Source organism: Vombatus ursinus, unplaced genomic scaffold (genome assembly GCF_900497805.2).
Source record: "Vombatus ursinus unplaced genomic scaffold, bare-nosed wombat genome assembly UNPS02014859.1, whole genome shotgun sequence".
Taxonomy (NCBI): domain Eukaryota; kingdom Metazoa; phylum Chordata; class Mammalia; order Diprotodontia; family Vombatidae; genus Vombatus; species Vombatus ursinus.
The window spans coordinates 5,150,095-5,161,995 of NW_020954637.1; the positions used below are offsets into that span (position 1 = coordinate 5,150,095).

General features: G+C 47.9%; 1 protein-coding gene across 1 annotated transcript; it reads right to left on the reverse strand.

Moving 5' to 3' along the window:
- Positions 1-9,626: 9,626 nt before the first annotated feature.
- On the reverse strand, positions 9,627-11,692 carry FAM43B (family with sequence similarity 43 member B). The gene has a single exon (XM_027841490.1). The coding sequence runs from the start codon at positions 11,690-11,692 to the stop codon at positions 10,568-10,570; it is 1,125 nt and encodes a 374-aa protein (XP_027697291.1). The 3' UTR covers positions 9,627-10,567.
- Positions 11,693-11,901: the final 209 nt, after the last annotated feature.

Below are 11,901 nucleotides of genomic sequence, written 5' to 3' on the forward strand. Positions count from 1 at the left end.
ACTGCTAGGTGGTGCAGTAGATAGATTATCAGAACTGGAGTCAGGAAACCTGAGTTCAGATCTGACCTCAGACACTTACTAGTTATGGGACTCTGGGCAAGTCACTTAATCGTTGCTTGCCTCAGTTTCCTCATCTGTAAAAAGGGAATATTAATAGCACCTATCTCTCAGAGTTGTTATGAAGATCAAAGGAGATGATAATTATAAAGCATTTAGTACAGGGCCTGGCACATAGTAAGCTCTACGTAAATATTACTATTATTAAGACTTGACTCTGACCACTATGAAAAATTGTATATAGAATTATTTTGAGTATAATGTAATACAATCCTCTCTCTCTCTCTGGATCTGTGATCTCATCAATGTATACGTTCCCTTCAATAATACAGAGGCCATCCAGAGAAAGAACTGTGGAGTTTGAATGCAGATCAAAGTATACTATTTGCTCTTTTTTTCTTCTGTTCTGTTTTGTTTCTTCTTTCTGGTGGTTCTTCCCATTGGTTCTAATTCTTCTTTACAGCACGACTAATTTGAAAACATGTTTAATAGGAATGTATATGTAGAACTTTTATCAGATTGCACGCTGTCTTGGGGAGGAGGTGGGGAAGAGGGGGAGAAAATTTAAAACTCAAAAGCTTATGGAAGTGAATGTTGGAAACTAAAAATAAATAAATTAATTTTAAAAATAATAATGCAGATACCATTCATTTTCATCCAGTGCAATTCTTTGCTGGGTCCCTCCCCCCCAATCTTCCACACACCAAAGACATTCCCCCAGCATGCCTGACAATGTTGGAGTATGGAGTATGTGGGCTATCTATCGCTTGTCTTTTACTCTAAACTAGAGGTCCCAAATTTGGGGGTTCCATGAATTTAGATGGAAAAAATTACATCTTCATTTTCTAACCTTTGGTTTCCTTTACAGCTCTAAGTGTTTTATTTTATGCATTTAAAAAACATTCTCCTTCCTTTTTTTTTTGAGGCAATCGGGGTTAGGTGACTTGCCCAGGGTCTCACAGCTAGTGAGTATCACTTGACTGAGGCCGGATTTGGACTTAGGTCCTGACTCCAGGGCCAGTGCTCTATCCACTGCACCACCTAGCTGCCGCTAAAAAACCTCCTTCTGAGAAGGGGTCCATAGGCTTCACCAGTCTGCCAAAGGGGTCTATGTCACAACAAAGGTTAAGAGTCTTTGGTCTAAGGACATGGCTGGCCCACCTTCTTTTCTGTCAGTTCAGCTCTTGGATGACATTCAAAGCCATTTTTCCTGTGCAGTTCTTCACTAGAGATGTTTTGCAGCTTGCTCAGATCTATCATACATCTCTCCATTGTCCTTTGGGTGAATCTCAACTTTAAGTGGTCAACAATTAGTCCAGTATTCCATAACTTCTAACACAAGCTACTATATCTAGAGTATATATTTATATACACACACGTCTTTACTCACAGTAAAGAATTTGAAAGACAGTGTATAACAGTGGATAGAGTGCTGACGCTGGAGTGAGGGAGGCCTGGGTTGAAGTCCCAAATCTGATACATACTGTCTATGTGACTGTGGATAAGTCTCTTAACTTCTCAGGACCCTTGACAATTCTCAAAGGTGAGAAATCACAGATTTGCAATTCCAGTCTAGTTCACTGTTGGTAGTCAAACTCCATGGATCCTGAAAAGCATGGTTCAGAGAGTTGGGAGTTCTAGAGTCGTGACTAGAAAGTGGAGGTTAAGGGGAGTGAAGGGAAGCGAACAGATTTAGGGAAGAGAGTGCGCCAGGGAGGAAGAGGAAGGTGGCTTGCTAGGACATCTCCTTCTTCAGTGCTTAGGTTTCCCAGAGATACTTCACAGAACAAATCCCCTTAATAAAAGGATTTGTTCCGTCAACCTTGGACTCAGTCAAAAGGCCATACTAGAGGACCTAGACGGCCATATGTGGCCTTGAGGTCACATGGTTCCCACCCCTGTGCTAGACTAAAGCAAGTGTTCTTAACTTGGGGTCTATCCTCCCCTCTTTGATAGACTTCAGGAGGTCTGTGAACTTGGATGGGGAAAAAAATTACATCTTTATTTTTACTAACCTCTAACTGAAACTTACATTTCTTTCCATTATGAATTTAAAAAAATATTCTTCTGAGAAGGGAACCCTTGACTTCACCAGATCTCCAAAAGAATCCATGATGCAGAAATGGTATTTAAGAATTTCTGTGCTGGAGGTGGTCAATGAATCAACTCTTAGCCATTTCCTGGGCTTGTGGACCACACAGTGGCTTTCTATTGAAATCCACTGCGTCTTTCTGTGCCTGATTTGATCTCTGGCCTTTCCCCTCCTTCCCACAGGCAGAGCCAATGGGAGAGCATTGGTTCACAGGAAGACATCTGGAGCTCTTCACTACTGTGCCTGGTGGGATGACATCACCAGCTTAGTTTAGATGTGGCCATTCACATGACAGCCTCCAACTCTTATAAAAAAGGGGGAAAAATACTGCTCTCCCATCCTGAAGACATTGGAGGATACAAGCCTAGGGTGGAAGCTTTTTGCAAAACTTTGGAGGGTGGAGGGGTGGCAGGAAGGAGCTTATTCCTGGGGGGCATAGCCACAAAGTGAGTGTAAAGACTCATGCCAGACACTAGGTGTCACCTTTGGGTCAGGCTTCAAGGATGCTCACGTTCCCGATATACCTGTACTGAGAGTGGGTGTGGGTCCCTTCGGGTGGGGAGAGCAACAAGATTAATGGGTCAAAGGCTCTGAGCTTTGGCGAGGTGGGGTCCTCAAGTTGGTGCCAAAAGACCTGAGGCTCATGGGATGGCTAGTCACCCTGGTTCCTGCCTCCCCCTAGAATGTAGTTTCTGCTCAAGGCTCCCCTGGATGTATGTGCAACCTAATTTCCACCTATAAGAAGAAGGGATGGATGAGGATCAGGGTAGCCCCTCCCCCACCCCATGATCCCAGTTTTCCTCCAATATTGCTGTCTGTCTGGAAAAGAAAATATTGTAATTAAGAATTCTTGGTAGTCTCATCCCTTGAGACTAGAGAAGGGGGAGAGAGAAGGGAAGCGTTTGCCTTGTTCTGATTAGAAAGTTGCTGCTCCCTCCCCCAATCACACTTCAAAGGGCTGGTGGAGGGAATCACATCTAAGGCTTAGAGGATGTAGCTGAACTGTTATGGGGCCTGGGAGAAGAACAGAATGAAGCCTGATTATCTTTGGAGAAGCTGTCAAACGGGTATGCTGCTCCACTGGGGCTGCAGAGAAGCCGCTTTAATGTTCTTGCTTTCAAACATCAGAAGATCTGCAGCTGCAAGGGAGCTCCTGACATCATTCCCGTTTCTCCCTCCCCCCCACCTCCTGAAGGTTGGATCTGCTTCCCAACTATCCCTGGCTGGGGTTGGGGGCAGGAGTGGGATCTAAACTAGCAAGTACATCCTTAACCTTCCTCTGGAAGCTGTCTGGAATGTCTCAGCTTCCCCTTCTAGAAATTCATTCTGGGAGTGCCACATTGAGGGATGTAGTGTCCAGAACAAAGAGAATGATGGAGTGCTGGGGTCCCTTGCCCTGGGCAAAATGCAACTGCATCTTGTGTGCAATCCTGGTCTTACCTTTTAGAAAGAACACTGAAAAATTGGAAGGCATTCAGAGAAGGGCAACAAGGAGGGTGAGAAGACCAGAGGTCATTGATCAATTGATCAACTGATTAGCATTTAATGAGTACCTATATGGACCAGGCTCTGGGGATGCACACGTGTAAATGAGAGCCCCTAACTTTAAGGAGCTTATGTGAGGGAGAGAGAGAGAGAGACAGAGAGACAGTGACAGAGACAGAGAGATAGACAGAGAGAGAGACAGAGAGAGAGACAGAAATAGAGAGAGACAGAACATGCATGCCTAACAATAGATACAAAACCAACACAAGAGAATTTCGTGTGGGGGGGGGGGGCACTAGCAGCTGGGGTGATCTGGAAAGGCCTCATATAGAAGGCAATGATTGAGCTGGATTTTGAAGGAAGCTGGAAAGTCAAAGAGGAGAGGAGAGAATACATTCCAGGGAGACTGCCAGGGCAGAGGGATGAGAAAGAAGATGAAATGTTGGAAGGGACAGCAAGAAAACCAGTTTGGCTAGACCTAAGGAGACATAAGAGGGAATAAAACATATGATAAGGCAAGAAAGGTGGGTGCAAGCCAGGCTGGTTGGAGCCAGATTGTGAAGAGCTCTATATGCCAAACAAAGCAGAATTATATTTGATCCTAGAAGCTATAGGAAACCATTGGAGTTTGTTGAACAGAGGGAGTAACATGGTCAGATCTTTGTTTTAGGACTATGAGTTTGACAGCAGAGTGGAGAATAGACTAAGGAAGAGAGATTTAATGCAGGGAGACCAGTAAGGAGGCTGTTGCAATAGCTCAGGCTATACTATGATGGGTTGAAGGAATTGGTGTTATTTAGCCTGAAGAAAAGACATCTTAGGAAGGCTATCTTATAATTTCATATCAATTCACTTTCCTATGGCCTTCCCCACTATTCCTATAAATTTCCTGACCACAGTGCTCCTCCCTGGCTAACATCCCTCTATGTGTCTCCTCTGGTTAGAATGTAAGCTCCTTGAGGGCAATTTGTCTTTGCTTTTATATTTCTATCCTCAACACTTGGTATAGTGCTTGGCATATAGTAAGTGCTTAATAAACATTTTTCCATCCATCCATCCATCCATCCATCCAAAGGGCTGTTACTTGAAAAAGATGAAATTTGTTTCATTTGACTTCAGAGAATAGAACCAGGAACAATGGTTAGACATCACAAAGAAACAGATTTAGTTGTAACATGAGGACAATTTTCAAAATAGAGCTGTCTCAGTGTAGAATTAGTAACCTTAGAAAGAAGTGAGTTTCTATCACTAAAAGTCTGCAGGGCAAGGCTGACTACTTGTGAAGGAATTTATAGAGGGGATTCTTGTTCAGGTATGTACTGGATTCAATAGTTGCTGAGGTCCCTTCCAACTCAGATTTTGTGATGTCTGTTCTAAATCCTGGTTCTTACAATCTCTAATTATTTTTTTCTTGAAGATGGAGGACTCTTGGTCTCTCTCATTTAAATAATTTTCTTCCAGACCAAGGAGTTATTAAATCATTGATCCTTACCTTTTACTCCTAGACTTATCTTCAAGAAGACAAAAGCCTAATTCCTTTCACATAGCTCCTAAATTTGTTTACTTCCTCTATCCAGGGGTGAAGAGCTGTTGGAAAGACCTGGATTTTGAGGATCTTTGGAAAGCTGGGCCACCATTCTAGGTGGACCTTTCAGGTGAAGCACTGCATTTGGAGTCAGAAGATATGGGTCAGGATACCGTTCTACCACTGTGTGGTAGCTGTGTGACCTTAGGCTAGGGTCTGAGTCTATTTCCTCATCTGTTAAAAGGGGGTAGTGATACTTGCATTATCTACCTTATAAGGTTGATACAAGGTGTTTAGCAAACTTATGGAAAGGTATTTTGGAATCACTGTTATCCCTCCTCCTCAAGCCTGTGTGGGGCCCCCAACTCTCTCCTTCATCCCCTTGGAAGGAAAGCAGTGATGTGGCTCTGTGTTTCAGTAAGGGACAGGGAACAATACCCATGTGTAGTCTAGGATACAAAACTGACTGTTACATAGAAGAGGAATTGAACATTTACACTGGCCTCAGAGGAAAGAGAGAAAGCTAGATAGCACAGTGGATAGGGTAGTATGCTTGGAGTCCAGAAGATCTGAGTTCAAATCCTGACTCAGACACTAGCTGGGTGACTCTTGGTATTACTTAAATCTTTCTCAGCCTCAGTTTCCTCATCTTTTAATTGCCAGTGTTGGCCTCTAAGTTTTCTTCTGGCTCTAAATGTATAGCCCTTAGAAAGAATTAGGAGCCAAGGGTGGAAGTTGCTGAATTTCCTTCAATACAAGGAAAATCTTTCTAATGATCAAGGTCCCAAGTTTCCTATTACTAAAGGGTTTCTAGACAAGGTTAGATGACAGTTAGTTCAGAATGTTATAGAAGGAATTTGGGTGCAGATGTGACTTGCATTAGATGACCTTTGAGGACTTTTGAACCCTGAGATTCTTCCACCGAGGGCATCCCTGCCCAGGAGAGTCACTCTAGCTTTGAACCTCTAACCTCTATTACTGTGTTAGCTCCTTAAGGTCAGGGGTTTTTTGTATACTCGTCACCTAGCCCAATGACACGTACACAGTAGGTGCTTAATAAATGCTTGTTGGTTGATTCCCAGAAGAGCATTTCAGAGTCACTGGCAAATTCCTTTTCTTGGTCTATCTGTTTCAACAGCTAGGGGCAGATGTTGAGCATACATCTACTCATCTAAGCCCCTCTAGATATGGGTCTGGAATGGGGATAGATTTAATTCTTGGACAGGACCTTGTTTCTTAGGTTTCTTGATCAACTGAAGACAGACTCCCCTCGATGACCCCTGTTGATCAATGTATTCTTGGGAAATCTTCCATTATTCTCAGGGCCCTGGTGATTGGAACTTGCTAAACACAACTAAGACGGAAGACGTGGAAGCAGCAATGATCTGAGCCTTCGGGCTGCACCCAGAGGCTCAGCACCAGAGACAGTATGGCATAGTGGAGGGAGCATTGTGGCTATAGATGGAATCAGAGGACCTGGGTTTGAATCCTGGCTCTGCTAGTTACTGTCTGTGAGGATGCAGAGAAAACTACTTAGCTCTCTGAGCTTCATTTTTTTTTTTAATCTGTAAAATGATAGTCATTCGACCTCAAAATCCTAGGATCCTATGAAGCAGCTAGTGGATAGAGTGCTGATCCTGGAATCAGGAAGACCCAAATTCAAATCCCACCTCAGATACTTACTAGCCTTGTAACCCTAGGCAGGTCATTTAGACCTCTGTTTACCTCAGTTTCCTCAACTGTAAAATGGGGATAATAATAGCCTCCCTGAGTTATGAGGATCAAATGAAGTATTTGTAAAGTGCTTAGCACAGTGCCTGGCACTAGTAGGCTCTTAATAAATGCTTGTTTTCATCCCTTGTTTGCCATGTTTGGTCTAGAAAAGGGACCCTGGTCTGCTGTGGGGCTTCTTTTACCTTGTAGGAGTGAATTTGGGTCTGCCATTCAGTGGGACCTGGGTCCAGGAATCCGGTGTGAAGGGGATCCATACCCAGTAAGGACACAGGAGAAGCCCAGGAGAGCAAACAATAAGTACTCACATTTCTATAGCACTTTAAAGTTTGCAAAGCACTGTCTTCATAACAACCTTGTGGGGCTGATGTGAAAGCATATTGTCCCCATTTTTCAGATAAGTTAGTTGAGGCACATAGAGAAGTTGCTGTTCATAGTCCCACATCTAGGGGCCCTCGGCTGATCTGTTGTCACAAGGGGGAAGGCAAAGCACTGGGAGTTAGAACACCTGTGTTCTAGTTCTGAATCAGCTACTAAATGTCTACGTGACCTTCAGCATCATCTGTTTGTCTGGACCTTGAGTTGTTTCTCATTTATAACATTAGAGGATTGGAAAAGATGCTCTTTAAGGCTCTTACAACTTGAAGACACCATGTTCTGGGCTAACATTCATAGGACCAAGAGCTTAGAGATCTAGTCTAATTCTCTCATTAAAAAAACAAAACAAAACAACAACAAAATCTCTCATTCTTCAGAAGAGGAAATTTAGGCCCCTTGAGCTGTGCCATCAATGTTCTAAGGTCCCTTCCAGCTCTGACATCTTGTGTTCTAAGGGCCCTTCCAGCTCTGACATTCTGTGTTCTTTGACCCCTCCCAGCTTTGTGTGCTCTAAGGCCCCTCCCAGCCCTGCCATTCTGTGTGCTAAGAGCCCTCCCAGCCCTAAGGCCACATCCAGCTCTAACAGTCTGTATTCCCAGCATCTGGAGTCAGAAGGAATCTTAGAGATCTAGGAGGATCTGAGGAGAAGGAAACTGAGGTCCCTTCCAGCTGATATTCTGTGTTTTAGACTAGAAGAAGGGAGTATTGAGGCAGCTGAGCTGAGAAGGAAGCTGTCTGGGCACATGGCATACTATCAAACGATATGGAAACCTAGCTTCTCATCTCATGTCTGATGCCAGGTGCAGATCATGGTATCTTACCTTCTCCAACTGCAAAATGGGGCTAACATCAGACTATCCCTAATAATGCTCAAGGGGGCAATGCAATGAGTCCATTTTCTCCACGTGCGCTGCTGCCCAACCCAGCAAGTAGAGGGTGCCTGCCTGGCATACTCCCCTCCCAAAGCCACTGGCCTGACCTGGCCCATTGCAGGGCCAGCGTGACACAGCAATATGACTCTTGGCTTCCAGCGCCACCCATTTATCTCTTCTCTGGGGAACTGCAGATGCTTGGGTGAGCCACTGGAAGAAGTCTGCTCACTGGAGACTGCAGATGGTGTCCCTCTGGGTACTAGGTACTCCGGGCTCAGATCCCAGCTAGAAAATAGGATTGGGGAAATATTGCATCTCAAGACTGCAGAGTGTTGGGAAAGGCTTGGCCACATTTCCATAGTTTCCTTTGAATGAGAACTCGGATGTCCTCAGCTCATTTGCCAACCTGTTTTCCTCCCACTCCTGCATCCCTTTGGAAACTCTGTGGACACACACTCAAGAGACATGCAGGCACTTGTCTTCAGACAGACTAGCTTAGCAGGTGTCCCCACCCTCACCCCTGATCCCAAGCAGAATTCCATCTGTATGGATATTCTTGCAGATGGCTTATTCTTGAAGGCAGACAGAAAGACACAATCATATCCCGTGCTTGCAATACCCTGCAGGTCCATGAACATTCACTTTCCCAGAAGGACATATCAGATGGACCCATGCCCAGCCCATGCCACCTATTCAGTATAATTCAGTGCATAATGACAGCTCCTTCCCCAGAGGAGCTAGGTCCAGCTGCTGAAAGGGGTCATGTCCTGGCACCTTCCTTTGCCTTCCAGGGGTCTGAATGAACCCCATCACCTCTGGCCAAAGAAGCAGGTTGATAGAGTACTAAGTAGTGGAAAGGTTTGGAATCAGAGAACTATTGTTCAAATTCCAATGCTTCTACTGAATACCTGTATGACTTTGGATAAGGTTTTTCACCTCTCGGGGCATCAGTTTCCTTATCTGTAAAATTAGGGAATTGGACTATGTGACTCTTCAGCTTTTAAATCTATGAGCCTAATAAGTTATATTTATAGAGCCTTTAAGGTTTGCAAAGTGGGGACCCCTAGCTCTCAGCATAGTGCCTGGCACAAAGTCGGCTCTTAATAAATGTTAGTAACTTACTGGCTGGTGTGCATTATCCCATTTGAGACTCCCAACCCGTTAATGGAGAATAATGATCAATAAGCCAAATATATGCCAGGCACTGGAGATGCTGCAGGTGTTATTATTCCCATGTCACAGATTAGGAAACTGAACCTGGGAGAGGTGAATTGCCCATGATCACACAGCCAGTCAGTGTCAAAGGTGGGGTTCAAACCTGGGTCTTCTGATTCCAACTCCATCACTCTATTCATGATGCTGTACTGACAGAACAAGCTCTAAGATCTTTTCTGGCTCTAAATTAGATTCTGCTCAACACAAACTGGCGCTTCTAATAAAGACCATTGGGGAGCTTGGCAGAGCTGAAAAGGCAAATCCACTTTATTTATCAGTGATCAGTTGGTGACATCTTGATCTTTGGGCTTTCTGTGACCTCAGCAAGTAGAGAGGCCTGTGAGCAGTTAACAACTGCCCATCCCCTTGTTGGGTTAACATACCCATTCATTTTGTTCAGTGGAGAGAAAGCTGCTCCATGACCCTCCTTTTAGGACAGTCTTTGATTTAGGGATTCTGCCCCCAGTAACATCAGTGCTTGGAGCATCTGCCCTGTAGTCACCTTACCTCCTGCAGTGCCCCATCCTGGTCCAGGGATATTGGGGAGGGGCTCCTAAATAGATCCACCTACACCTGAATCTGCAGAGAAGAGGGCCCTGGGGGGTGGGGAATCAGCAGTCCTGTAGGGATGGCAAGAGGCTGCTGGGCCCGGGAGGAGGTGCCACTACAATAGGCCTGGTTTTCTGTCCAGTCTCTCCTTCAGTGGCAGGGCTAAGAAGGGCCAAAAGTAAAGAGAGTAGTCCCCAACCTTTGGAGAGTTGCTGGGGTGGGGAAGGTCTTAAGGGCCATTCACCCTTCCCAGTCTTTGGGGGTGCTGAGTCATCTTGGAGGCAAGTCCTGAGCATAGAAGTAGGTGGTTCATCGTCCCCTTACAATTCCTCTAGTTCACGGTACTAACCTCATGTTAAGCACCCCCAGGTCCCCTAGGGGAAGGAAAAAGGGAGTTTCTAGAACAGAGTTCTAACCCTCCCTGTTGCAGCCACATCTCCATTGCCTGGGTCCAGGTATAAGCTATCCTAGACCTCTGGAAACTCTCCATCCCTTCTCAAGTGGCTAGGTGTGGGGAAGGGAAGGGCCTGGGGTCTGCTGGCAAGGGGAGAGGTTTGTTCGGAGAGGGTCAGAGAAAGGGAAGGAAGGAGATCCTGAGTTGGGGAAGTGTTGGAGTGCAAGGAAGATCGGAGAGGGGCCTCTGTGCTAGCCACCAGGCACCAACTACCACCCCCCTGCAACACACAGGGCCTGGTGGCAGGGCAAGGGGCTGGGAAGGGGCTGCCCAGAAGCAGAATCCAAGGCCGGGCATTTTAGGGCCGGCAGGCAGCCCTTGTGGGGAGGGGTCGGGGGTGGGGCCCGGGGAGTGGCGGCTGCGGAGCCCCTCAGACTGCACGTCCTCAGCTCCCGGGCCAAGCTCAGCACCTCGGGGCGCTCGCGCTGCGGGCCCTGGGCCTCACGGCCTTCTATGCTTAGCTCCCGCTCAGCCTTTTCCTGCTCCTTCCCAGTGGCCCCCATCTCCTGCTCCTCCTGCTCCTCCTGCTCCTCATCCTCCTCCTGGATGCTACTGAGGCGAGGCGCACCGCGGCCGCGCTCCGCGGCCGGCGGCCGGTAGGCGCACTTGGCGTTGAGAAGACGGCGCAGGGGCGCTCGGGGCACCGAGGCGGCGGCGGCACCCGCGGCCGCCCGGAGATGCTGCTGGCGCACGTGGCGCGCGTCGCTCTGCCTCTGCAGCCGTTTGAAGTCGGTAAAGGCTGCCAGCGCTGTCTGGCGCAGCAGGCGCGCCAGGGCCCGCGCCTTGTGCGCCCGCGCCAGCAGCACTGCGTGGCAGCGCAGAACCACGGCCTTGTGGCGCGCCTGGTGGCGGTACACCCAGGCGAAAACGCGCGGGTGGCGGCGGTCAGCAGCGCAGTAGGTGATGCGCGGCAGCAGGTAGGCGTGCGCCGGTCGTCGGGCCCCCGAGCCCCCGGTGCGCTCGCAGGGCTGCATGCGGATGCCGTGGGGTCCCAGCGTCAGCTTCATCTTGGTGCCCCCCGCCGGCCCGCTACGCGCCCAGATCTTGCCAACGGCGTCATCTGTGCAGCCGTCGCCCTTAGCGTGCAGGGTGACGGCGTTGCCCAGGTACCACACGGTGTAAGTGGGGTCCTCCTTGTTGAGCTCCACTTTTTGGCGCCTGCTGCGGAAGACCCGACCCAGGCGCTCCAGAGGCCAGTCGGGCAGCAGGTCCGGGCAAGAGCGCAGGAAGGTGGAGAGCAGCGACGTGTAGGCAAGCCGGGGGCTCAGGCTTTTTCCTTTGCGCTTGGTGTCATCCTCCACCAACACGAACTTGCTTCGTCTCCAGGGCAGCATTGTGGCGGCGGCGGCAGCGGCTGTTGGCGAGGAGTGGCTCGGGGCCGCCCTGCCCTGGCGAGCTGGCCCCGAGGTGCCCCGAGGGGCCGGGGGCAGAAACGAAGATGCCTGGCAAGGCCCAGTCTGCGGATGCCCGTATATCCGTTGAAGCTGGCTCCCGAGCTGCCAGGCTGGCCGCGTAGATGCCCGGTGGTGCCTGGCAGAGAGGC